Raw genomic sequence first — 27,972 nt, forward strand, 5'->3', positions numbered from 1 at the left:
TCATTTGGCCCCCCCCTCTCAGACTAAGCAATAAAGTTGCAAAGAAGATTCTCAGACCAGACAAGCTGCAAAGACTCCAAGACCACAGCAGTTGCCCGGAAGAATCAGAGACTGACAGACCTGCCTGGAAGAGACCTAGACCAACCTCATACATCTAGAAAAGACACTCTCCAACCCATTGAGCTATCTGCAGGCTGTGTAGTGGGCTCCAGGTTTCCAGCTTTGTGAGCTGTCACCCAGGCTGGAGTGAGCTTTGGTGGTTCACCTTTGAGTCATTTCTGCTCCTGGGAGTAACCCCTCACCCATACTCCTGTAAGTAACACCAATAAATCGCATGGGTTCACCAAACTGGACTTTAATGGTATCCATATGTTGGTCTGTCATGGGGTTCCTATCTGGGATAAGGAGACATGTATGCTGTTATCTCTCCAGGAGATTTTTTCACACAACACTGGGTCACCCCAGGGTATGTCACTCCAGCCCCCAGGAGTGGACATTAGAACAAGGAGTGAGGTGCAAAACCTAGGGCCCTACCCCAGAAATGACTAATTCCACTATCTGGAGATGGACATGTTTGGAAAGAGTTTTCCTGTGGTTCTGGTATTGACCACAAATTAAGAATCCTGCCGGAAGTAAGGAGTCAGGGGTTGCCCAGAAGAGGGAGGATTATGTAGGAGAAGGCATCTTCCTCTATGTGAGAGAGAGCAGTGGGTTCTGGCTGACCTCTTTCCTGGTCCCCTTCTCCCTCTTTGCAGGTCTGCAGACCCCAGTGAGTGAGGTGACTAAAGGAAGGCCATCTGATCTGGTCTACCAACTGAATGCCTGGCAGCGCTGGCCATCGGAGTTTGGAAGGGTTCTGGTGTGGCTAAGTCAGGCTTGAAGCCCAGCTTCTATCCTGGCTAGAATGGAATTAGCCTAATGTTGATGAAATCTTCAGTCCCCTTTCCGGATGGTTCTGAAATGGCCCAGGAAAGAAGATGAAAAATTCTTACTATGCATTTGTGTGATTGTCTCTGTGTGCAAACATGATTACATGTTCTCTCTCTCTCTCTCTCTCTCTCTCTCTCTCTCTCTCTCTCACACACACACACACACACACACGAGAGAGAGAGAGAGAGAGAGAGAGAGAGAGAGAGAGAGAGAGGCACATGAGCATGAACAAATGACCCAAGTTTGGGGTCTTTCATTTGGAAAGTGAGAATTAAGAAACAGCCCACACCTTTCATGATTACCACGTGGCCCAAAGATAATACACAGAGCTCTGAGCGCAGCGTCTGTCACCTGCTCTAAGCCCCAAAGAGTACTGTGTGTTTTAATCTGAATGTATACACCTGGGGATGCTCTGTGGAACTCTATTTGTGCTGCCTGTGTTTATGTTTATGGAGAATAATAATAGCAGCCATGAACTGAGTGTTTGCATGCCAGACACTTGGTACATATGGAGCTGTATGCATTTGAGGATGCTCATGTGTTCTAAGACATGCACATGTCTGAGTGTGTTTTCCTTTTGAAGAAAATGGAAAAACAAGAGGCTATGGGCGGGGGGGATCAAATATGCTGGGCCGTGCTTTTTCTTTCTCTCTCCTATTTTCTGAGGTTGCAACTGGGAAATACTGCAGACATCATTAACCCAGGTGCCCCCCACCAGTCCTGAGCCTCTAGGGAAGTCAGCGTGTTCTGGAGATCTGCCCTCTCTAGATGACCTGCATCTATATGGGGCACATAGGGCAAAGTAGGAGCTCTCCGCATGTCCCTAAGCTGGACAGCTTGGACCACGGGCTCCCATCCCCCTGACTTCCCTCACTCTGCCCCACTTAGCATTTATATAGCTCTCCATAATCAGCAGGCAGTCTGTCTGTGCAAAGTTCAGGGCTGCACAGGACACAGAATGCAGGGACCAGAGGTTACAGACTCCTGAAGGCCAGGAGGTTAAGTGTCTCAATCAAGGCTGGCATGCTGCGATCTTTCTAGTCGATGACTTCTCCATCACCTTGGGGGTGCATGACCCCCAAGCTTCCTCTCCTTGTAAGGCAGAGAAGACCTCTGCATGAAGTTATTCCTGCCTCTGAGCACTCCCTTGTCCTGAGTGCTACAAGATGCTGCCAGAGAGTTCTGCTATTTGAATGAACAAGCCAGAAAACCCCAAGAGCACACCAGGAGTTGGTTGGGGCGCTGTGTCTATTTCCAGGGCTCTGGCCAGCTTCATGGCCTCTTTCCCTCTCTGACCAGCACCGCAGTGGGCCGGTGCCCTTTGCAGCCTACTCATGCTCGTGACCGCCAGCCTGAGAGGAGGTGGCAGGCTCTATTATTAGCAGCACTTGACATTTTCCTGGAGCCTTGGTCTAAAGTAGGCCAAGCATCCCCACAGTGGCTCCCTCAGTGGCTGCCTGCAACCAGCCCTCCTGCTCCTCCCACTATCCCCAGGAGCTGTAGCCACTGGCACCAGGCCTGTCTCTAAATAGTGGGTCTGGAAGTGATCCCATCTGCATACTGAGGCCAAAGGCATGCCCACTCGGGCGTGCTTGTTTTTCAGGGTCCCCCCTCTTTCTCTGCTCTTCTCTGACACCTTTGTCACTGATCTATCAACTGGACTCACTCCCTTTCCCCATCCCAAGTTACTTAAGAGATCACGACAGACAATCCCTTCTACACACTGCCCGGAAGTTGTCTATCACAGGCGGTTTCAGAGACAGCATAAAGCTTGGTATAAAGTAGTTCCATGGCTGGGGTTTGCTCAACTTTTGGTTTCAGAGTCCCCTCTGTTAACAGAATCCAGAAGATTAATCGGATTCCCCTCTGTTAATCAGAAGCCAGCTCTGCTACTGTAACTCTGGGAGTAGGGTTTGCCCAGGTTACTTGGCACTCTGGCTGAGATCCACATTACCCTGGGATCTACCACCTCTCAGTCTTCCCAAAATGGGGGCTCCTGGAGAAAGTCAGGCTGAGCCCTCCTGAAGGGTGGGGCACCAAGGGGTCTAGTTGGGACAGGATTCCTCTTGAATCTATTTTGAAGTTATACCTCCTGCTGTCTCAGTACTGGTGTGGGAGAATTGTCTGTATTCTGTCAATCAAGTATTTTAATAAAACGCTGATTGGCCAGGCAGGAAGTATAGGCAGGTCAACCAGACAGGAAGTAGAGGCGGGGCAATGAGAATAGGAGAAGGCTAGGGAGGAGGAAGCTCTCTCCACCATTCCTGCCAAGACCCCCGAAGAAGCAACATGTGAGCTGACAGTTGAAAAAGGTACCAAGCCATATGGCTATCATAGATCAGAATAATGGGTTAATATAAACTACAAGAATTAACAAGAAGCCTGAGCTAATGGGCCCATCAGTTTATAATCTTATGGAGTCCTGTGTGTGATTTTCTTTGGGACTTGCCGGTTGTGGGGTACTGGGCAGGACAGATACCCCAACAAGCAGACCCCTTCCTGCTATACAGTACCTTGGGAGACTTAAAACTCTTCTATCATTATAGTTAAGTGGAAAAAGTCACATGGGCAGAGCTGGCTGAGGTTCTGTGAAAGCCCCAAGGCCCCAGAGCTGGTTAGAACTAGGCCTGGCTGAGGACAGAGCAGTGAGGACCTCTGAAACTCCTAAGGGGCCCAGAACTGTCCTTGGTGGCTGGTCAGAACTTTAGCCTCTGGATCCAGCCAGTCACAAGGCTCCACATCTTCTAGAAGTAGACATAGAAGTGCCTGGGATCTAGCGCTCTGGAGTGTAGAGGCCTCGGCCTGCAGCAGAAACATAGGTAACCATGGGGCTTGAAGAATTGGGTTTCCAGATGAGAGGGTTCCCATGGGGAGCTGTGTCACTTTCGAGACCTTAAACCCCGAACTCAGAATCAGATGAGACAGATACCTATCCGGTCCTGTCCCCGCTCATGCTGATTGAGTGCTAGCACCAAGTGCCTAAGCAATGCTGGCCTGGCCCTTTGTATCCTTTTTCTTGGGTAATTCTAGTGTCACCCTTATATCCAGAGAGTCTCCTGTGACTACCAAGGGCTCACTGGCAAGTGGCCGTTACACTATGGTTGCTGAGGACACGGCCATCCAGGCTGCCTCTGACTCATCACTGAGAAGAATGAACAGCTGGTCTAAATGAGCTTCTTGGAAGGTCAGTTAGTTTCCATGGCACAAAGGAAAGTTTATAGGGGGCTTATGGGATCAGGTTAGGCTAAGCATGGGGGTCCCAGGAGCATCTGATGACATTGTGACCCTCTTTTTATTACCAAGGTCATAAACTGTCTCCTCACTGCAGACATTTTCCCATGCCCTGCAGCAGCTTCTCTCAGGAAGAGAGGTGGTTTTCCCTAAGATCTGAAATTTCACTGTATCTATAGAGTCTAGTGGGGGATCCTGGCACTAGTGCCTTCTTGTCTCAGGGGAGAATTACTTGAGCCAAACCCTTGAGGTGACTTGCTTGACCTTGGAGGTTGTGAGGAAGTAGTTAATATTGCCTGTGCTTGCAAGTTTAGAACACTGCAGAGATCTGAAAACTAGTCTGGCTGCCCATAGATGAGACAGGAGAGGAAGCTGTGAGGACAGATCAGCCCCTGCATTGATGAGTGACACAGAGCAAGAATGTGGGCTTATTTGGACCCCATTTTCCTGGACTACTTCCTGCAGGAAAAGTAGGGGTGTTCCCATGCAGTCCTTTGTGGGGGAATCTCTAGGCCCTGAGTTACACTCTCAAATAAAACCACTGTGTTTTCCTACTCAATAGCAGCAAGATGAGTGACTGGAAGATAGTGTGACACAGGAGGGGACCCCAAAGCCAGCCATCCCTGCTATTCACCACGATGTGACCTTGAATAAGCCAATCCCTTGGAGCAGGGGTAGGGTGCCCGGAGCAAATGGAGCTTCAGCTCCAGCGTCTGCACTTGCCCTCAGGTGCCCTGCTAAGACTTGCTCACAAAGCTAATTTCATGCTTCTTACGTTTCGACCCTAAAGAAGGTACCCAAATTACATCCATCTCAGCTCTCCCAGCATAAATCTGAGGCTCCTGACCTGGGGCCTTTATGGCCTTTATGTTCTTTCCCTCTCTCTCCTCCTCTTCTTCTGCCTCGCTCTCATCTTTCTTTTTTCTTTCTTTCTTTCTTTCTTTCTTTCTTTCTTTCTTTCTTTCTTTCTTTCTTTCTTTCTTTCTTTCCTTCTTTCCTTCCTTCCTTTCTTTCCTTTTTTCTTTCTTTCCTTATTTCCTTCCTTCCTTCTTTCTTTCTTTCCTTCCTTCCTTTCCTTCCTTCTTTCTTTCTTTCCTTCCTTCCTTTCCCTCTTTCTTTCTTTCTTTCTTTTCCTTTTTTTTTTTTGAGACAGGGTCTCATTCCATTGCCCACATTAGACTCAGACTTGTGGTGATCCTCCTGCATCAACCTCCCAAATGCTGAGACTATATGAATAAGCCACCACCATATCTTTCTTCTGTCTTCTCTTCTGTACAGTGAAGAACTGCACAGCTTTTTATTGGAGAGCACTGTAAATCTGTAAGTCCTTAAACCAACATTAGCTGCTCTCAAGGTGAAGAGAAGGGAGCAGAGTCCAGGCTGGAAGGCAACATGAGAAGGAAAGGAATAGGCTGGGAGGAAAGGGGCACATCATCAGGAACACCGAGCTCCTTAGGGATCCAGTGGGCAGTGGCTGGCAGCCTGGGGACTACTGACCCTCATTGGCAGAACTTGATCTTAACTATGGAGCTTGTAAACTCTGGGCAGGGGCCAGCTGACCCAAGTCGACTCCCGCCCCATCAGTGGTACTCCCTGGTGACACTTACAGTGTTCTCTGCTAAGATACAGCTTTTCTGTAACTTTAAAGGCAGTGGCGGGCTTCTTTGGGCTCCAATGAAACACTCAGGTCAGGCTGGGTGAGAAGGAAGGGCCTAAGTCTTCTAGAGCAGACGTTGAGAAGGAGGAAGTTCAGCTTTCTGTAGCTACATCTGCCCTTAGACAGGGCTCTGGAACCCTACATGGGCCCAACACTACATTTTGTGTAGGGGACCCTCATCACACCATGGCTGCTATCAGAGTCCGCAACTGGTGGGCTTTTTGGTGGCTCTAGAACCCATTCTACCATGGGTTCAGGGACTGGATTGGGCAAACAGAGCAGGAGTAGGGGAAGGATTCAGGTGAGTAGGGAGCCCAGCAGGGCTGAGCTGATGGGGCTCACGGAGGCCCAGAATAATGGTGCCAGCCGGGTGACTCACAGAGGTGTTCTGGCACTGCACGCTGGAACTGTTGAAGCGCAGGGCGGGAACCCGCTGCTCGGTGTCCTGGATGTTCAAGATGCACTCGTAGCCTCGCTGTCCCGACTGAGGCTGTGGGAGGTTCTTGGCCTTCAGAGTGATGGGCTTGATCACCTCTACTGGTACCAGGATCTTGTCCACTCGCAGAAGCTGGGGGCAGTCCTGGGGACACAGGGCATGGCTCAGTTTGGGCATGCGGGAAACCAAAAAAGACAGTGACTGCTACAAATATTGCATAAATGTTGGCCTTTGCTATGGCCTGTCCCCAGAGGACTGCGTGCTCATCCTCAGACAGCGGGGAAGGAGTAAGGTTAAGAAATCTCAAATCTTAGTGTTACCATTTTGAGGTCACTCCTAATGGAGTCTATCCTTGGCCAGTTCATGGTAATTTTAGTACCAGTTTATACCCCAGATCTCTAGCAGGCCCATGGTCCCCTCCTAATTCCTTTCCTTCCTTGGCAGAGACTGACCCTGGTGCCTGGGCATCCTGCTCCTCTGGGGACTCATGGCATCTTTGCCTGCCAAGTTCCAGGCAGCCAGGAGTTAGGACAGATGGACCATATGGAAAGCTACACACGGAGGCAACAGCCTGGGCCTCAGCTTGGCCCATAGAACTCAAATCTGGAACACAGCTGGGGGAACCAAGGGGGCCTCTAGTATGTGGGCTGAGTGGCATCAGGCGATGCTCTGGAATAGAATTTGGTGGGCTCCTCGGTCTAGAAGTTTCCGACTACGCTCTGAGGATGGTTGGCACTGAAATGCCCCTCCTCCCCTCCAGCAGATACACAGTTCTGATCTTTGATGCCTGCAATAGCACTTTTAATCAGGCAACCACAGAGGGGCTTTGCCAGGGAAGAAATGAATCACCGGGTCTCTTGATTTGGAAACAATCAGCACTAACTTGAGAGGCCAAAATGGGCTCGGAGGATAATGGGGTCTGAAGATGAGATGGGTACTCTTGGCTTTGTGCCAGGTTCCCCCCAGGTTCCCCCCTCTCTCTGGGCACTGTCACACCAGATGACCTTTGAACAAGCTGACTATAGAAACCACGGCACCCATGCCCTTCCTGGGGATGTTCCTACGTAGTCTCACTGCTGAGTCTCAGCTGAGGTTGCTGTTCCTCTCCCCAGTACAGGTCTTCACGCAGTGATATTGATTAAAGAAACCGTGGGGGAGGCGTATTAGAGGTGTCTTATAGGTAACTGGAGGCTGTCTCTCAAAGCAAATGAGCCGCTGGCTCCCTATGTCCCTGAGAGCTGCGCTAGGATAAGGCTGAGCTTCTGATCCACCCTAGCACACCCCTATGCTGAGCTTCAGCATCCCTTTGTCCATCAGACAGGACTTGGATATTGTCCTATTGGACACTGGATAGGACTTGTCCATTTGAGAACAGATCAAAAGAGAACAGCACATGGAGTAATCCCGTCCCTTAGGTGTCTCCCAGAACACTGAAAATAGGGACTTAAAGAGATCCCTGTAGACCACATTCACGGTAGCATCGGCCACAACAGCTGAGAGGCAGAGACACCGTAAGTGTCCATAGATGAATGAGTGAAAGGATATATATATGTCATACTCACACCATGGAGAAGTATACAGCCTTAAACAGTGTGAAAATTCTGACCTGCACAACTGTATGGCTAAACACTGAGAACATTGGCCATGTGAAATAAGCTGGCCCCACAGTGACACACTCTACATGGTTCCACGTGCACAAGGCAGCTAGAGTAGATATTCCAAGACAGGAGGGCAAATGGTGATGGACAAGTAAGGGGAGATGGGCAGTTGCTCCATGGGGAGCGCTTAGCTGGGGACTGTGGGGCTGGCTATACATACTGTGTATGCACTCAACCGAACTCTCAAAATATGTGAGAAGAGTATTGTTTTAATTGACACATTTTACAACCATTAAGATCAACCAACCAAAACTCAAAAAACATAAAGGAGGGGTGAGGTCTCGGGGCAGCAGGGGAGTGGAGGCAAGGCCCTAGCACAGCCTTGAGCTTCCTCCCACAGGAAGCTTCACTGTTTTGAAGAGGTGGGTATCTGGGAACTAGGAGGTCCCCTCACAGGGAGTCTTAGTGGCTCCATTCTTGCACACCCCCTGCATCTATCTAGCTGCTCCCCCAGGCTCTGACAACGTGCCAATGTGGCATACATAGGTAAGAAGGATGGTTCCATGAGGAGGTTGATGCTTGGGCTGAATAGGGAGGTGTGTGGGGGCTGCAGGACTGTGGGCAGCAGTTCCGTGATAATGGAGAGTCATGAGCCAGTCCTTGGGTACTGCAGAGCCACCTCTGCTTGAGGCTAGGACTGCCTTCCCCCCAGGGAGCTGGATCTGAGACACGTGGTGAGAGAGCCAGGGAGTGCTGGCACTTCTCCCCTCCACATCCCCAGCAAATGCCGCCATCCGTGATCAGGCCCAGGGCACCTGGAATTCCAGACTCCTCTGAACAACCCGACTAAGCCCTTCCTAATGGAGAAACCGAGTCAGGGAGAGGAAAAAAGAATAACTCAGTGTTAGCAGATGGGGGGACAGCTGAAGAAGTGGACTTCTTGCACCCCCATCCTTCCTCCTGCTTGGGGAAGATCAGGTGCCATGGGCAGGACCCTCTCGGAATGGAATCGCTCAGTCAGTTGGAGCGGTGAGTTCCACGTGAGCTGGGCTGGAGGCCTGCCCTGTCCAGAGATGTCAAGAGCTAAAGCCTTTCTCACTTGCCCCCTGTAAGACTCTCACCAAAGCTTGTTAGGAGTGCTCTAATGAGTCCTGATTAGCAGTGGCCCCGTAAAGGCCTAGTTTGCATATAAAAAGGTTGGCAAGTTCTGAGAGGAAGTTCATTAATAATAATTGGAGAGGCCCAGGGATGGGATGGACACATCTTCCTCGAAGTAGTGCTGATGTTTGACCCCAGTGCCCCTGCTTAATTGAAATGTAAAATGGCAATTTTCCCCCGGGCAACAAGGCATGAAGAGGCCATCTCCAGCACCCTGCCCTTCCTCCCACCCATCATCCCAGGCTGACCTGCTGCCTGCTAAGATGCCAGGTGCAAAACCACCTACAGACTCAAAGCTCAATGGGAAATGTCAGAGAAAGTGCCACACTCCCCCAGGACTTGAGTCTGAAGCCCTATTTCCCAGCCCAGGGGCTTAGGAACTCTGACACCTTAGTCATCAACATTTAGGGTGCTGGGAATTAAGTTACGGAGTCCACGTTTGCTTCTGCTGGCTTCAGAATCAATAAGGGTGCATTTGCCATTGACTGGCTTAACGCCGGGGATGAGCAATCTTCTTCCAAATGTATGTTCTGAAGATTCTGCGAGTTAACAGGTGCAAGGTGGCTGGCTCAGAGAGAAGCAGCATCCAACAAGTGTGTCCTCTTCCCTTGCCTCCCTCAGCTCAGGTTGGAGTCGGTCTCCCTTCTGTTTTCAGTTTCTATCTTCTGTCCATAAGACCGGTCTAGCCCACTCCTATCTCTCTGCTTTTTCAGAATTATGGCATCAGTGCTCAGCAGCATTTCCAAGCCTTCTAGACTTCATGTCTCTGGCTGGACCCGACTCATCTCAAGACCTTCAGCTGCCGCAAGCATGGGAGAAACAGGCAGCGAGGCACATCCTCTGTCCATGGCTCTCCTACTAGAAATCCTCTCTCTGAGATTGTTCTAGTCTGGTAGGCAGGACCCTGGAACCTTGAAGTGGGTTAGAATGGCATTGCTTTTATTTGTATATTTCACTATCACTAAAACCAGTCAACCAACAAACCTACGACACAAAGGAGCGGCAAAGTCTCAGGGTGGCAAGAGGAGTGGTGGTGAGGACCATAGCCTTGCTTCTCCTCTCACGGAGATCCCGAGACTCTAAAGAGATGGATCTCTGGGAACCATGACGTCCTCTTACAGGGAGTGTTAGTGGCCCCATCCCTGTACCCCACTGCATCTGTCTGGTCCTCTGCATCTATCTATCAGGACAAGTAGCATTCTGAAGTCACATTGCCACTTGCTCTAAGACAGGAGACCCACTGGCAACCACAGGGCCAAACCCTTCCTTCACCCATAAAATGAAGATATGGCATGGACTAGATGATTTTTATGGTCCTGGATATTAAGGTATAATACAAAGTATGTATTTGGGCTTAGTCGCTGGTTCCTGGCACAGAGCTTCTCAAACCCTTGGAGATTCCCGAATGATTATGGTGACAGGAACTTTCTGTTGTTCTCATTAAGCCCATTTCAACCATATTTAAGTTTAAGGCAGTGCAGAGCTCATCTGAGGATGGGGATTGTTTGCTAGCCCAGTGTGGGATGAGAGAATCTTCCCAGATGCTGCAGAAGAGAGAGGAACTAAAGCTTGGCCAGGGTGGCAGTGGATAGTGGGAGAACCGTGCAAGTACAACAGGCAGATCAAATAGAATGCACTTCTCTGATTTTATGATTGTTCTGTGGAGTAAGCATGCAGGCTGCACTTCAAGAGGAGTCAATCAGTCATGTCTGCCTAAAGGGACTGCCGTAGGAACCCCACCCAAGGAGCTCTGGAGATGCTCACTCGTTACAAGCACTTGCTGCCCCTGCAGAACACTGGAGTCTGGGTTCCCAGCACCCACACCAGGTAACTCTTAAACCTGGGTAACTCCACCTTCAAAGGATCTGAAGCCCTCTTTCTGCCTCCTCTGCCATGTGCACGCATGTGTGTGCGCATGTGTACACACACAAATAAATAAATTAAATAAATAAATAAATAAAGGAACCTCACATGAAAGAATTCCTGGAACTTCCTAAGTGGTGAGCAGGTGTAGGGCCTGAGAGGGTATCCCCATGAAGCAGGAATGAAGACCGTGGGCCCCCTTTCCACAGACTTTGTGCCCCACCGTTTTCATTAGCAGTTCCTCTGCATCTTTCCTAGCATCCTTTCTAATAAACCAGGAAATGTAAATAGAAGTCTCTCTGAGAGCTGTGACCCACTGCAACAAAGTATCACATGCGAGGCAGGGGTTTAGGGAGCCCAAGTTACAGCCGGTTGGTCAGACACACAGGTGACCATATCTAGTGACTTGTGACTGGCATCCTAAGTGGGGGTGAGCGTGTGGAACTGAGCCCTTTGACTTGTGGGATCTGATACCAACTCCAGGTAGATAGCATCAGAATTGAAGCAAATTGTCGGCTTCTTATCAGGTGTCTGGGAAAGATGAGAGAACAATTCAGCAAGGAGAAATGACCCATGTGGTGTCATGAGTGTGACATATGGAGAGGAAGAACGGTTTGCTGTCCTTTCGGTCCTAGCTCCATCATTAGCCCAATAGATGATCTGAGATTCATCAATAGAATCTTTTTGCAGCTCAATTTTCCCACCTCTGCAATAGGAATAACAATATCTTCTCAAAAACAATGGAGAACAAAGAATAATCACACACATGCACACATACCCATACACAAACATCATGATCAAATCTATTTCATTACAGACTAACTTTTAAAAAATCAATAACAAAAGCAGTGACTGCTCAACTAGTTTAAAATGCGGTATTTAAAATGCCAATCAGCAGAATGAACGATAAAACAGCAAGGGTGACAGGAGACTTTACATGGAAATATGGTTATTTATCAACACGGAAGTGTTTTTATTATTTTAGTCATTGGTATTTTCAGCCTCGTCACTCCTAGCCCTGGATACTGGATCTGGTTGGCATCTTGCGCTACTGTTGCAATTCTAAGTGGTGTGGTTAACTTGGTACAGTTGGGATTCGTTCCCTACACCCATCACACATCCCTTCCCATGGGCTCTCTTGTTTTGTAACACAACTCATGGCATCATCCTGATATTTCAATGAAGACAACTCAAATGCGCGGTAACCCCAGCACTCACACACGGTGAGTCAATATTTTCTTCTGCTCATCTTATTTCCAGCCACAGATGATTATCTAACCCCACACCGATTGCCTCCAAAACACACTGCCCTTCTCCTTTCAAAGCAAGCATTTCTTTGAACCGTCATTTGAAAGGGGCCAACTCCTGCAGAACGGAAAACACCTGTATTTGACAAGATTATGTGGAGACGTGAATGCATGCAGTAAGACGCAGTCTCCCCCGGAGGCTGTTTCACCCTGTGGCTGCATTTTACAGTTGTAAGAATAGACCAAAGATATGGAGGGACAGTGGCTCGAGGCATAAGCAAATATTTAATAGCTTGAAATTCCTGAGGTGGATCCAGATGATTCCGGGTCCACAGTTGGGCCCTTTGTATATTGTGGTCTCCACTTCAATGCGCACAAATGAGGGTAGGGGTGCTGAGTGCCGGGAGCAAAGCCAATGTCGAAAGCGGTAGAGCTGCCTTCCCATCCCCTTGGTCCAGCTTGCCAGTGACTCCTTTGGGCAGAGGCTTCGTAGCGTATTTAAATAATTGAACAAGGACATAAAGAATGCTCCTGGGCTGGGAGAGAGAACACTGCCTTCAGGGCTGGGGCTGCCTGGGGTTGCCTGGGGCTGGGGGACAGACTTGTAGATTTACAGCCCCTGGTGTATTTGCAAGATGAAAGCTCGGTTTTCACGCAGTTGTTACAGTGAAATTGGGAGAATGTAAAGCTCCTGGGGACAGCAGATCTAGAGTGGCTACGGGAAACATGATTTGCAGGTCACTTCTTCTCCCCCAATACCACTTCAGTCTCCCCACCCCAATCAATTCTAAACAGGAGCCGCCGGCCCTAGTAGCCCTAACAACTCCCCAAATTTATACCCGCCTTCTCAGACCCCTTATGTTCAATATAAAGATGTAATGCACCGTATATTTTCTTGCTGTTCCCCAAGTTTATAATGCCATTAGCATGATCTACGATGGGCCGGTTTATGGAGAGAGCGAAGTAATAATACAGAAAGGAAATACCCGTAACCCCAAGGGGGAGGGACAAGAGAGATTGATGGAAAGTCCAGTTGTCTGGAGAAATGGCTTCTCAGTAATTGAATACCTGAAGGGGGATGTGTACATGGGCGGGGAACAAGGTTTGAGCTGGGTTTGGCTTTGTTTTCTCAAAGGAGGGTGAAGGGCATGGCGGAAGTGGGTCCTAAGAATGGCTGTCAGATGGAATTAAAGCAGAATCACTGGCAATGGGGGATAGCCTGGGGTAAATGCTGCTGGCCTTTATCTAAGGGTGGATTTCATTCAGCACCAGAGACAAGCAGCACTCCTCTTCCTTCCTGGTTCTGTAGTTCTAGAGCGACGTTGACCCTTAGGATTCCAGAGTTCATCATACCAGTCCTAGCGTAGGACATCTCGGAGGCATCCGGGTGGCAATGGATGCTGGGAGACCTTTCAAGGACACCATTGCAGATCAAACTGAATGTATTTCTCCTCTGATCTTAGAACTGTTCTCTGGAGTAAGCACACTGGTTGAACTTCAAGAGGACGACCAGTACCGGAACCTCCTCTCTGAGATTGCTCACCTGCCAAGCACCAACACACCCGTGGCTTTCCTAGCTTGGTCCCTGGAGAACATAGCGTCCGTCACGGCTCACTTTGGTTTTTCAGCTCAGAGGAGGGCAAACAGTGCAGCAGCTCACTGAGGGCCACCTCCTGCCTGCGGATTTGTTTGCTATAGCAGTTCATCTGAAGCCTCGTTCCCAAGTGTGTTGGCCAGGTTGATCTGTTCAGGTGAGGCTGTGCAGGAGCCAGCAACTCTGTCCAGTGCACACAAGGACAGACGCTCCTGTAGTCTTGCTAATATCTATCCAGGCAAAGGCCGTTCCAGGAGATAGCAGGAAGCCTTGTGGATACTGGGAGGGGAGGAATGAGAGCAGGCAGGGGCACGCTGACACCCTAGCATGCTGTCACCTCATCTCTCCTCTCCTCTCCCTTCCCATTTGCTGCCCAGGCTCTGGCAGTCCATCTAAAGGTCTACGTTGTCATCACAATGCCATCATTAGTTGCAACAAAACCATCCCTTGTAACTGGGAAATAGTTACTATAAACGACATATGTTACTGGGCATTCTATTCCTAATCATTGTAATTATGCCTGAATACTTGCTGTTCATAACACAACTACAATGGTTCGCCAGTTCTCCATTCCAGACCAATAACTTCGCCTGAACGTGCTCTTTGTTCTGGGGGAAAGAAGTAATTCAACACCCCTGGGGATAGCCAGTGAAGCCAGTGGTGAAACTGGAAGGGGCAAGATGAAAGCATTCCTGGGATACAAGATGGCGCAGCGCAGAGCAGATGAAAATCCACCTGGCAGCCTCACTCATGGCTAAACAAAAGGACCTGATCTGCATAGCTTCACGGAGTAAAGGGCATTTTGAACCTGAAGACTTCCAGAAGAATCACTGTGGCCCGCACCAGCATTACAAGAGGGTCTTAGTGCAGGTGTCTATGAGTCACCCAGTCAGATACCATTTGGACCTCTAAACCTTGACTGGACATGCACCCGACCAGAACACTGACCGGGTACCCACTCCATAAGAACATTCATTGCACCCTTGCCCTGTGAGAACACTCCCTCTGAGTCCTCAAATAGACCCCTTACTTGCTCTCTTTCAAATGTATGTCTTTCTCTCCATTAATTGTTATTAGATGCATATATATTTTCCTAAATATAACCTGCTCAGTCCGAATATGCTGATCATATGTACGTTTTCAGGGCTGACTTTTTGGTATTGGATCACCAATTGTGCTCTTCGCAGGGGGAGACTATTTCTCTCATTCTCAGCCTTTTTTAGTTGCCTGTAGTTGTTTGTGTGGGGTTGAGGTCTTACTAGTCGGTTTACCCCCATCCACTTTTCTACGTCTCCTGTCCTTGTTCTGCTCCTGTTGTAGGCAGTCATGTTGGTGAGATGTTATGGCTGTAGCTCCTGATAGTCCTAGGAGACAGTCTCACAGCAGACTCCCCAGTCCGTTGGCTTTTGAACTCTTCCTATGCTAACCTTTCAACTAACCTTTCCTCTTTTTAAGTTGATTTATGTCGGGCATTTGCATTAGTTTCAGAAATCTGATCAATACAGTAGCAAAAGTTTAGATGATTAGTCCTTGAATAACTTCACTGGCATCAGAAAAAAAAAAACCCTGCTCAACAAAACCCTCTTTTTGTATCCTTTATTCCTGCTATAATTTATGTCAGGAAACAAAGGAATAAAAAGCTAATGGCATTAAAAAATGCTACATTTACATTAGGAGGCAGGGATTCTGTTTCAAGTTCTGAAAACAATGGCCTTTTCTCAATGAACCCAAACAGCTAGTCTTAGCCAGTGGTTCACAATGCTTATTTACTTAGTTTCCGTTTGGTGCATCCTCTAGGAAGATGTTGCCAGAGCAACCAGATGAGCTAATCAACTGAGCCTCATCCTCTAGGCTCCCTTCAAAATGGCCCTGGATGCAGCTGGATCAGAAGCAAACTCTTAGAACTTCTTTCTCTTAAATTAAGTAAAAATCCAAGACAAAGAAGAGCCAAAGTTCATTCCATGCTATACCGTGACAGGTAGAAATGGAAGATTCTGAGTTATGCTGGAGTCTTAGACTCCATGGCCTGGTTACCATGCCCAGCTAATGGAAAACGGAAAGAACTGAAGGGTAATGGCAACAGCCGGATCTGTCTCCATGCCCTGATAATTAGCCATATTCTTCAAAGTCTTCTCCTTTCTACGGAGCCCTGGTATCCAGTCCTTGGAGTGGCCATAGATCCCCAGAAGATGCTAACGAAGCCAGGCATAAATAGGGTAACATCTCTCATAGAAACTCTGCCATTGTTTTGGGAAACTTGGTAGTTCTTTGTTTTCTTTTTGTTCTTTTAACCTTTCTTTCTAAACATCAAAGACAACCTTGCCACAAGAGGAAAAGGAAAGAAAACAAGAAAGAGAGAGAAGAAACTGCAAACCTCCTCCAAGGTAAGGGAGTGATGGGAGGCGTTTGCAACCCACAATGTCCATTGCTTTTGCTCTCCGATCAGTCTTGGGCTTTTCATCTCCCAAACCTTGGTCAGGTCCACTTATTTTGAGAGTGGAGAGACCCTGAGAGCCACCTTGTCTGACTTCTACTGTGTTCCTGGCAGATTTTAGACGAATATTTCCTGGAGCCTTGACCCCTGACCTCAAGGGAGTCACTTGACCCTTCCGCTCCTTTCCTCAAGGTCAAGACCAACCACGTAGACCGACTGTCAGTCTCCTCCAGGTTTCTTGCCATGGTGGCTCACTGGCTGCCTGACTCATGTCCCTCCTATTTCCTTCACTTCTGGGTCATTCCATTTATGTTAGAGGAAGGAAAGAACTCACGCCCAGGAGACTCAGACTCACACATTTGTACCTGAATCTCCCAGCTGAGTCAGAACCACGGTGTCAGTGCAAGGTCAAGCTTGCCCATTGCTTTCATACAGAGAAACCTTGGCACCTGGAGAGTCAAGGTTAGGAAGGAAGGAAGAGATCCACGGGACCTTCTCTTGGTTCCTCTCACGAGAAAGGTTGCACAAATGTTCTGTGCTTACCAGCGGTGCTTCTCCCCATCCCGCCGCCGGGACCTACCTCGGGCAATTTCACTCGGCCTTCCTGGAAGGAGCATGTGTTGGGGTCATGGGTGCAAACATGCCGGTATTTACACCAGTGACAGCGGTATGGGCTCTCCACACAGGACAGACATCTGGGCACAGAGAAGAAGCACACATCTTAGAACGTCAGCCCAAGCACCCACGTCTCTAGACTCTAGCAGAACATTTTGCTATTAAGGAAGATGACCCTTGAATGATGATCAAAGGAAGGTCTTGTACAAATCCACCACTCTCCTTCTGTTCTCAATGCCTCTGGGAATGAGTTCCCTACTCAGAACTGGAACCCTGTTTCTCCTTCTCCCCCATGGTCCTTTGCTAATTAGGAGAGCAATAAGGAGTGGAGTCTATACGAACTAAGAAAAACCCCAAATGAGGTTTTAATTCAGATTGCCTCTGGGTCTCACAGTTCAGGATTACACTGTTAAGGATGATGCCCTGGTGACAGAGGAAGCTGCTGAGGTTTCACACTCTGCATCCCAGCACAGCTGCCAACCCCACTCTTTACCTCCAGGAAATAGGCAACTTTGTAAGAGAGTCTTTGTTGCTTAAAAACCCAACAGGGCTCCCTATTGTCATAAGCTTAAATGCCTTGCCACCCAGGCAGAGCTGCTCTGAGCGCCACCATTCCCACAAGAGTGCAGTGCTACTGTCTGAGCACACCCCATGTTCCCCACAGGCTGTCCCACTATCTGTAGGAGCTTTCTGCTATCTCTACTTGATAAACCTTTGGCCAGAGGAGAGTTGGCCCCTCTGGGCCCTCATCTGGTAAAACTCTGTGCTGGGATGCTCCTAATCTGTTGGTGTTCTATTTTGTTATTAAACATCAACTTCTTCCATAGAGCACCTAGGCTGCAAATCTTGACCAAGCAACTGGGCAGGTATTGGTTGTCATGGAGGGCAAGGCCTGAGTGCTGGGGTCTTATGAATCTGTGAATTCTCTATCTGATGAGCAACACTGTGGATGGGCTGGAAACATCACATCTGATTTGATCTCCCACTCTGCTTTTCTAGGGGCAAGAAGGGAAGGAGGGAGGGAGGGAGGGAATGAATGTGCCACCAAGAGGTGAAATTGTGGGCAACTCCATGGCAGGAAGAGGGAAGAGAATCCTGATGTTGATACAGCAGACTCTGGCTGGACAAAATAGATGCTTCCTTCCTTGATATCTTTCCCCAAAGAAAGATAAGCTAGTCTCAGACATCCTACATGAGCCCTAAATTATTTTTTTATCAAATTATAGGCCCCCAAATGTCATGTTAGATACCTACCCTGTAAAGAAAGGAATGCAAACAGCATGTTAAAACAAGCAGATATGATGTGTGTGGGGGGCCGTGTTAAGCCATGTGTTTTCCATACTCTCTCTAAGGAACCCTAAAGGTTCTATGGAGCTCCTTTGGAGCCTATATCGAGTGCCATGGGACTCCCAAACAGAGGGGCTCCTGGATTCATAACTCCCCCAGTAAGCAGCCCCTTCTTCCATCTGTTTTGCATGCTGGACTTCCATATCTAATTTCAATTTTTACATTAAAAAATCTTATATATCCACAATCTGATTCAATCTCATCAGTTCACAGAGGAAATAACAACATAACCATGGCAAAAATCATGAGTAGTACCTGGTCAGTGAGCCACATGGCGTTCTAAAGGATGCCTTGCAGTGGCTCCTTTTCCTCCTTATAGCCATCCTGTGGGAGAGCCAGGTCTGCTATATAACGGTGACAATAACAGTGTCCCAACCCATGACTGCTCTGGTAGGACAGAGCTCCTGGGATGTTATGTTGCTATTTGAATAGGAAATGTCCCCAACAGGCTCCCCTGCTTGAATTCATGGTCCCTTGTTAGTGGTACTGTTTTGGGGAATTTGTAAAATCTTGAGGATTGCAATATAGGTAACAGAAGAGGGTCATTGGAAACGGGCCTTGAAGAGGATGCTCACTTCTGGCTCTGGCCTGACCTGCCTCCTGGTTTACCAAAATGTGGGAAGCCATTCTACAAGCTCTCTCTGCTGCAGACAAACTCTTCCAGCCACCATGATGTCCCCACCATGATGCATTCGCTGTATGCTGTGAATCATGAGCCAGAGCAAACTTTTCCTCCCTTAGGTGACTTCCATCAAGGAGTCTGTCACAGCGATTAGCAAAGTAGCTAACACATGCCACTCCCTAAATATTGTGGTGCCAGTGCCTCTAGGTCCCCTTTTATAGAGGACACTAGTGCACAGAGTGGCTAAACCCTCTAGCTGATCTGCTGTCAATGGTTGCTATTTAGAGGGAGAGATGCCAAAGTCAAGCAAAGTCAGAGTCAGGTTCCTGTGTCTCCATAGTAGGGCCTCTGCCGCTCTGCGTCTTTGACTTTCCTTTTCCACTTACCAGTCTGTATGAGTCCTGACCCAGTCTGTATGAGGAGTCCTGACCCAGTCTGTATGAGGAGTCCTGACCCAGTTTATAGGGCAGGGCATTTAGTTGACTTGCTAGACTGCCTAACCTCTCCTGGATACGTGTAAAGGCTGCCCTCCCTTCTCTGGTCCTTCCTCTGTGTAGCTGTGAGCTGCTGTCCTTCAGGTGAGCTACATCACCCCTAGTAGAATGGCGGGAATGGACTCAGGCTCGAAGATTTATGCCAGGGAAGATGCATGGCCTAGGCATTTGCAGGGCTGACACTACAGGCGCTCACTTTTGTCTCTTCCTACTCTCTTTGGTACAAGAGAGAGGCCTGTCTTCTAGCATTAAAGAGGCCTCTTTGGAAGCCTCCATACAATGAGTCCTGGAAATCACAGTGGGGTCTTCTGATCTCTGCATGAACCTTGACCCTAACCACAGAAAAGTGAGGAAAGCCAGGGCACTTACGAGTTGTGGACACTGCAGTTGTAGAAGACAAAGCTGGTGCTGGCGAAGGTCACGCCGGTCTCCTTCGACTTGAGTTGTAGCTGGACAACATGATGGTCTCCTATAAGGCAGAGCCCACCAGTGGGGGCCAAAACCCAAGCCAAACGTCCGTTAGCAGCAATGCACTCTGGGAGAGACTGCTCGTCTGGGACACTGCCAGGTTTCACAGGTCCCTGAATCAGCAAGGTTCCATTCCAGGATGACTACTCCATCCCCAGCACACATACAAGCAAAGCAAATTGTGATTGGTCTCCCTTCTCTGTTATATCACTAGACCCCCTAGTCACTTTCCGTGCGTCTCTGTGGACGTGCGTGCGTGTACACACACACACACACACACACACACACACACACAAGAATCCTGAAATCACAAACAGTGATGAGTAGGCAAGGAGGAAAACAATGTAGTATCTCAGGAAAGTGGTTGCCCATGGCACAGGTGGCTTTGCATGTATGTGCAAATGTGTGCACATACAAGTTCACCTCATGATCTCTGTGCAGAGAGGCGGAGGTCTGATATTATTGTCTCTGTGGGATGTGGCTCCATACGGGTAAGAGATATTGGGCTCCTCAGCTGGCGCCAAAGAGACATTGGAGCCCATGTTTAATTCACAGCCCTGACCCTGGACCCCACTTCCAGCCCTGTTCTCTGCCTTCCCCAAGCGCCTCATTAATCAATCGGCTCTGAATAAATGTGACAAGACCAAATGGGAGGGACAGCGTGGAATCAATCTGCCTGGGCCAGCCTGTCCCTTACCAGTGTCAAGCCTGTGTCCATGCACATCTTTCCGAATAGAGTTGGTTACGAGCAACAGGCAGCTGTGTGTGGGATGGTGGGGAGAAATCGCTCTAGAGTCAGACCCGCTCATGTGATGGTACACAAAGAGTTATGGAGCCGTTGGACCTGCCCGTCATATCCTAGCTCCAGCTTCCCTCTTCCACAGTTCCCCCAGGCCAGTTAAAACAAGATCATCACCTACCCACACTACTACTGTTATGGCCTGGCCTCTATCTACCATCCCAGTGGCTCTTCCTCATCTAGGATGAGGTGGAAGTTTGGTTGCTAAGCTAGCCCTGAGATGAAAGGGCTGTACCAGTCAATTTCCAGGGGTACAAGAGGAAACTCTCACCTCTACCCCTTTCAGCCATCAGCCCACTCGCTCTGACTTAACTCTGCCCCTAGGCTTCCTTCTTTCCCCACATCTGTCACAAGTTCTGCTACCCAGGCACAATGAAGAGTCTGCTACCCAACTTTGCCTCCTGGGACCACTTGCTCACCATTTTCTGTGATGATGCGGGGCACCTCCTTGGCTGCAGGGGAGTAGCATTGGATCTGATTGCCTATTACCAGCCCATCCATCTCTGACAGATCCTCAAAGGTACAGTTGACACCTGCTGACAGCTCCGGGACATTGTATGTCTCTAGGACCAGCTGTGAACAGCCCAGCCAGGCAGGGGGAAAGAGGAGGGGGGGGGTGGGGAAAGGAAGAGAGAAAGTCAGGAGGAGGAAGAGACAGACAAAGGAGAATTATTAACACGGATCACTTTGCTACAAGAGAAGGGTAGAGAAGGCAGTGGGAGGTAGAGGCACAGACTAAAAAAACCCACTAGGATCCAAATGGATTTGACCCTGGGAAGTGGGAATGCTTAGGGGATTTGTGTGTTAGGAGAATTCTGAGCAGGACCAGGTTGGCTGGTGGGTAATTACCTTCCGTTTGGTAATGACTGCGTGCCCAATGCTAGAACTCGGGAGTCCAAATCTCATTCTCCCAATGTAGCTACATTGGCCCCCTGTATAAATAAAGGGATCATTCCCAACACTCATTGCTACATGGTCTTATTCTATCATTCTATATTTATTTGTATGCCAATTAATCTCAAATTGGCTAAGGGATATTTAGGTATACCCATAGCATATTTTGGATCATAATAAAATACTACTTCGTTTATTATGCTTGGTCATATAATGCTATTTTCCTACAAATACGTATTTTGAGCAGATTCCCCATGCTCTACCACTCTACCTGCCCTCCCCCCGTACTCTCCAGCTAGTCCTACTTACTCTCTTTTTAGAGCTTCTGTTTTTATGTCATATGTAGAAAACCTAGGACCCACAAATGGGAGGAAACACGGTATTTGTCTTTCTGAGACAGATTTAAATTCAGTTAATATGATCTTGTTGCACCCATTTTTCTGCAAATGACATGGATTTCTTCTTTTTTATGGAAACATAAGTGTTCGAGCATTGCATAGCAAGGATTGAGTGTTATGTCTGTGTCAGAAGGGAGGGAGTTACTTTTGGTTTTTTGAGTAGCCTCTGCCCTGATTTCCATAGTGCCTAGACCAGTTTATGTTCTTGTCATCATTTTGTTTTTATTTGTTTTTTTAATGACTGCCAATGGAGTGACATGGACTCTCAACATAGCCTTAATTTGTATTTCCTGATCACCTTCAGTATGGTCATTCCCTTGTCCTTATGAGTGGAACCTTTTCTTCAGTGTTTCTGTTCATCCCACCTTTCTCGGGTTCCCACTTCTTCACAAGCATCCCTGACCCTGACCTAGAGCTGCTCCCGAGAGGCCTTGGTGCTTTCTGCCGGGGGGTAGAGTTCTGCCCTGGCTTCTGACCTTCCCCACTCACCAGCACATTGTACTGAGAGACAGAGATGTTGTTGGGATGGACTGTCAGACGAACACACTGCTTCATCTCCGAGGCAAACCTTCGGGGTTCCCTGGAGCGCTCGCACCGCTCCTTCCGGGTGCACCTGGGAAGGACACAATGACCATCAGTTGACCCAGAAAGGGACGGGCATATCCAGAAGCTCTTGGGCCCTATCTAAACCTAAAGGGCTCATTGCCCCTCCTTCTCCAAGCTTCTATTATACACTTCCCTCTTCTACCATGCTCAGCTTTGAAAAGGGTACCAGATCCCCCACCCCCTTCACAGGAGAGAAGAGTCACACATGAGTCACACCATCTTGGCCAGCCTACTTCCTGTCCATCCACAGCCTCTGACACCCTTCACCATCCCCTTTAATTTTTAGCAGACCTCACTTCTCCTTCATGTATGTTTATAGCACATGAGACATATTTTATTGCCTTTGTTCATCCAGTTCTGTCTGGGTTTCCATGCCTTTTTACCTATCTGGTTCTCTCTAGATCTACGGACTAGTTCAGCTCTCTTGTACGGGGAAATGACTCCTGATGAGGTCTGGAGGTTGAGAGAGGCCTAGGAAAAGAGTCAGAAGGAGGTAGTAGCAAGGAATAGGGAGCAAAAAGGGGGAAGGGACATGGGAAGAGAACTTTCTTCTGGAAAGACAGACAGATGTGGGATGCGGGAGAAAGGAAGGGAGGGGAGATACCATGGGTGGCTTGTGGGCCAACTCTTAGTTGTAGAAGAAAGCTGTGGCCCATCCTTCTAGTCAGAGCGAAGGAAGACACAGTCAGCCACAGTTGGAGGACGGCCTCAGAGTGCAGAGTTAGAGATAGTGTCTAGTTAACTAAGGGGAAGGTACGGATGGTGACATCGCTATTAATAGTGTTATTACGTCCATTAACAGCAGTCCCAGAGAACTGGTACAGTCAATTATTCACTGACTCCCCAACTTTGAAGTTTCTGTTTCCAAGAGCAATCAGTAGGTCTGAAAAGAGTACCTTTGATTAAATTATGAAGTGCGTGTGCGTGTGCGTGTGTGTGTGTGTGTGTGTGTGTGTGTGTGTGAAGCTGCCCAGGCCACACATCACCAAACATCAGCCAAAGTTGCCCTGGAAGGAAGAGGTGGGACAAGGGAGACTGAGGCAGAAGGAGGGCCTTACAGTCAGTGGGATGGGTGACACCAAAGCCAACCCAACTCTACCTAATGCCATCATAACCACTAGTTACTGTGTGCTAGCGGTACTGTGATAGGGCTTTGCATTTCATGCCATTTAAGTGTCCTTGGCCAAGCTATCTTAGAGGTCAAGAACCCACAGAAGAGGATGAATGGGTCACTTCTTCGTCCAGGTACCTCGCAGCTAATCTGAGTCCATATCCAGCCCAGGTAAACTCAGAGCCTCTGCTCCTTACCTTCTGGATGAAGAAGGAAGGGAGCAGACCCCCTTGCAGACTAAACCCAGGTGCCACGCAGTCTTAATGTTCCTCTTACATTCTTAGGGCTCTTAAAACATTTCTTCCCAGATTCAGCAGCAAGCACCTACTACCATCCATCCTTGTTGGATAAACCTGAACTCCCTGGGATGACTTCAAGGGCCCCAAGCCATGAGGGAAAGGTCATGAGTGAGTCTGGGGGTCCCCATGGCATTCTTTGGCGGCTCAAGCAAACCACTGGCAGCAAGAGTGTCTGCCTCTGAGTCTTGGGAGTTAATTTACCAGGCCAGCTCCTCGGTAAGGACTCCATTACCTTCAGCCATTAGGCTAATGTTATGGACTTTTCCAGAGCGTCTGAGCTGACATCGCTATTAATAGTGTTATTACGTCCATTAACAGCAGTCCCAGAGAACTGGTACAGCTTCAATTATTCACTGACTCCCCAACTTTGAAGTTTCTGTTTCCAAGAGCAATCAGTAGGTCTGAAAAGAGTACCTTTGATTAAATTATGAAGTGTGCGTGTGTGTGTGTGTGTGTGTGTGTGAAGCTGCCCAGGCCAAGCATCACCAGAAGTTACTAAATAGAACAGATGAACCCTATCTCTCTCCCAGGCTGGGGAGGAGGCACAGGTAAGTAGCTGGGCGGGGACAAATCTGACCTGCATTGTTTGCTGCTACTGAGATTCCTAGGGTGCACCTCTCCACAGTTCTAGAAAGTATGAAGTATAGGAAACCACGTGTAATTTACAGCTTTAAGCATCAAGCCCAAATGCCTAACCTCTTGGTGCCTTGGTCTTTTCTTCTCTAAAATGGGAACAAAATGGCATCAGACAGCTAGAGTTTCCTGGAGATTGCAGGAGAGAGTGTGCTGTAAGTAGTTAGACCTGTGCATAGCTTCGAGAGGGGTCTCAACAAGTGTCAGCTGGGATTGGTACCCCATCGCTTCCTTCACTTCCTAGTTCCTGGGGCTCTAAACTGTAGCTGATGAAGACTGGCTCATTGGCACATCAAAGGGAGAAGGGGGAGCTAAAGCTGCTTCTCTTGCTGAAGATGGAGGGAGGCTCAGGACCAGAAAGGACAGGAGAGTGAGAGCATCCTATATGGGCTGTAGCTTGTTTCCTTAATGGCTATCAAAGTGTTTGGAGAACTGAGCTCTATCTCCGCAGAAAGTTAAGTTTAAGGTCAAGACCAGGGATGTTGTGAGATGTCTATCGTCCTTCATGGTTCAGGGGTGGAGAGGCTGCAAATGTCCCAAAACACAGATAATTGACCTTAAGTTTGATGGGATGACGGCAGGGGAAGGATCACAGCTTCTGGCATCCTATGGGGTCCATCAAGATAATAGTCTTCAGCCTTTTGAGGGTTGTGGTTTTCTAGTGGCTCATGCCAGAGTTAGAGACTGTGAAAGGGGCTCATTTCTGGTCCCAGAAGAGCCCCTGAAGTGCTTCCTGTCAAGGACTTTGGTACCTGGGAAAACAGGGCTCTCCCCGAGGCAGTAGAGGCATCAGGGTCCCACTTCATCCACTTGCCAGGTAGGGGAATTGGGGCTTATGTAGACTCACAAAATGCATGAGTTTTCAGGCATTTGTCTCTGTTATCTCTATTGTGGCCTCTGCCCCAAATACAGATGTGCAGGTGACCAGCAGGCCTCAAGGAGACCCACCTCCCTCAGCCCCTGGGTTAAGGGCTTCCTTGGCGAGCTGTCTTTCTTCCCTTTCTCCTTCCACTTCCTGTGCACTGGCCCCTTACAGCCCCAGATCAGAGGTTCTAACAGCTCTAGGGAGAAAGGCCCCGGGCCCCTGCAAGGGGTTATTATTCAAGCCAGTGGTTCCAATGAGATTATCCCCTCTAATGAAGCAGTTACCTCCGCCCTCCCCTAAGCCTGAACTTTCACTGCTGGAGAATTCCCAGCCAAGTGGAAAATTAGAAGGGAAAGGAATGGAGAAGGAAGGGGGTGAGTGAGAGGGAAGGGGAGAGGGGGTGATTAAGTTTAGTAGAAATTAATTCCCAAACACACACAGAGAAATATTAACTCCCAGTGCTACTGACCAAGCAAACAGATTTCAGCATGGAGACCAGGCCCTCTGACAGGCTGGCTAGGTAAGCTTCCCAGCTGGAAGGACCATAGCGAGCCTGTCTCCCAAAGCCCCCCAGTGCGGGCCCACTGGGCCTAGACATCAGAGTCTGTTTCTATCTTCTCCCTCAGATGAACTGCAGTCCTCAGCGGTTGTGTTGGCGTTGGCCTATGTAAGAACGGAATCATTTAGGAGCTCTGTGCTTAGATCGTAATGAAACAGAAGAAGAAGGAGAAGAACGAGAAGAGGAGGAGGAGGACAAGGACAAAGAGGAGGAGGAGGAGAGGACGAGGAGCGGGGAGGAATTAGGCAGGGGGTCTTCCAGATAGCCCCAGGTATAGTTTGGGTCTTCAATGTCTTCTATAGGTCCCTGTGTAAAGCCTTGTTTCCTGGCCTAGCAGTAGGACATCTAGGGGTTCGAGGCTACTAGAATGACACTAGGTCACTTGGTGAACGGCCTTGAGGGGTATATGGGAGCAGGGCCCTTCTTATTTCTCCCTTTGTTTTCCAAGTTGCCATGATGTAATGAGGCTCCTCTTTTACATGTTTAACATGTTCCCACCATGATATACCATGTTGTCACAGGCACAAAGTAACAGGACCAAGCAAACATGAAAGAACGGGTGGGCGGAAGGCAGGAACTGACGGAAGAGGAGAGGTGGGCAGGAAGATGAGCAGGAGAAGGGTAAAGATGCAGCCTAGCTAATCTCTTCTATTTCTAACACGGTCTGTACTGAGGGAGACACCGCCTTTCACGTGAGCCACTTTGCAGCAGTGACTACAACGGATTCCGATCAGCTCTATTAGGCACTTTATCTGACATCCTGGCGTTTTCATGTCCATTAGTGTCATAAGGTACAGGCTGGAAACACTTCGCTCTGTGCAATCTTGGCTGCTCTTCTCTGTGCGGGTACCAGTGTGGTTCTCTCTGGCTCTCTCTCCGGCTCCATTCCATTCCCCATCTTCTCTCTCTCTCTCTCTCTCTCTCTCTCTCTCTCTCTCTCTCTCTCTCGTAGTGTGTGTGTGTGTGTAAATTTAAGCCTTAGAAGAAACCCAGCTCTTTGGAATGTCCCCAGGGAGCCAAGATGTCAGACTGGTAAGCTAACCATAAAGCTGTATGTGTGTGTGCTGTATGCTTGTGTATGCATGTTTGTGTATGTATATGGATGGGTGTACATATGCGTGTATGCTTGTATATGCATGTTTGTGTATGTATGTAGACGGGTGTTTGTATACATGTATGCACATGTAAATGTGAAGGCAAGGTGGACAAGCAGTGTCTCTCTTGATTGCTAACCCTTTATTTTTTGAAACTCCCACTGAATGGGGAACTTACTGACTCAGCTAGATTAGCTGGCCAGTGAGCCCCAAAAGATCCCTGTGTCTTTGCCTCCCCAATGCTGAGATTACAGGAATAGTCTGTGATACCTGGATTTTCATGTGAATACCAAGGAGCTAAGGTCAGGTCCTCTAGCTTGTATGGCAAGAACTTTATAAACTAAGCCATCTCCCCTACCCCTCTGTAATTTATGTGAGAAGGTGGCAGTTTTACCTGCAATCCTTTTATTACGAAGCATCTATAATATGTGTGAATGGACATGTACACACACACACACACACACAGACAGACAGACACATACAGACACACACACACATAGAGCCCCCCGGCGGGGGGGATAGGAAGGAATCAGAATTAAGAAAGGAAATTAAGTTTCCTTGAGCCAGTCTGTAGCTACTTAGCCATAGGGAAGGGGATGAGTCTACTAGAACTGAGTTTGAGACTTTCCTCTGAACCAGAGACTGACAACCTTAAGTAAGGAGTCAGGCAAAACAGGTATGCTGCCAGAAGCAGATCCTCAAATTCCCTATGACTCTGGAAATCTTGAGCCAGGAGTCCTAGAGGAGACCTAGGTTAAAAAAAAAATAAGAAATAAAACAAGGCTCTAGGACATCGATTTTCAACCTGTGGGTCACAACACCTTTGGAGGTAGAATGACCCTTTCACAGAGGTTGCATACCAGATATCCTGTACCTCAGATATTTACATTATGACTCGTAACAGTTGCAAAATTATAGTTATAAAGTAGCAATGAAACTAATTTTATGGTTGGGGGTCACCACAACATGAGGAACTGTGGTAAAGGGTCACAGCATTAGGAAGGTGGAGAACCACTGCTC

At 48.4% G+C, this 27,972-nt stretch overlaps 1 protein-coding gene across 1 annotated transcript in view; it reads right to left on the bottom strand.

Annotated features, from left to right (window-relative positions):
* Window positions 1–27,972, bottom strand: part of Plxna4 (plexin A4) — a 454,827-nt gene that overhangs the window by 76,253 nt on the left and 350,602 nt on the right. The window contains exons 6-10 of the mRNA XM_087901814.1: window positions 22,275–22,398; window positions 20,913–21,066; window positions 19,596–19,695; window positions 16,729–16,843; window positions 6,198–6,398 (exon numbers count right to left, since the gene is read on the bottom strand). Of these exons, the coding sequence (XP_087757940.1) occupies window positions 6,198–6,398; window positions 16,729–16,843; window positions 19,596–19,695; window positions 20,913–21,066; window positions 22,275–22,398 (694 nt within the window). The remainder of the gene's footprint in view (window positions 1–6,197; window positions 6,399–16,728; window positions 16,844–19,595; window positions 19,696–20,912; window positions 21,067–22,274; window positions 22,399–27,972) is intronic.

Source organism: Myodes glareolus, chromosome 25 (assembly GCF_982192425.1).
Source record: "Myodes glareolus chromosome 25, mMyoGla1.1, whole genome shotgun sequence".
In the NCBI taxonomy this organism is placed as follows: Eukaryota; Metazoa; Chordata; class Mammalia; order Rodentia; family Cricetidae; genus Myodes; species Myodes glareolus.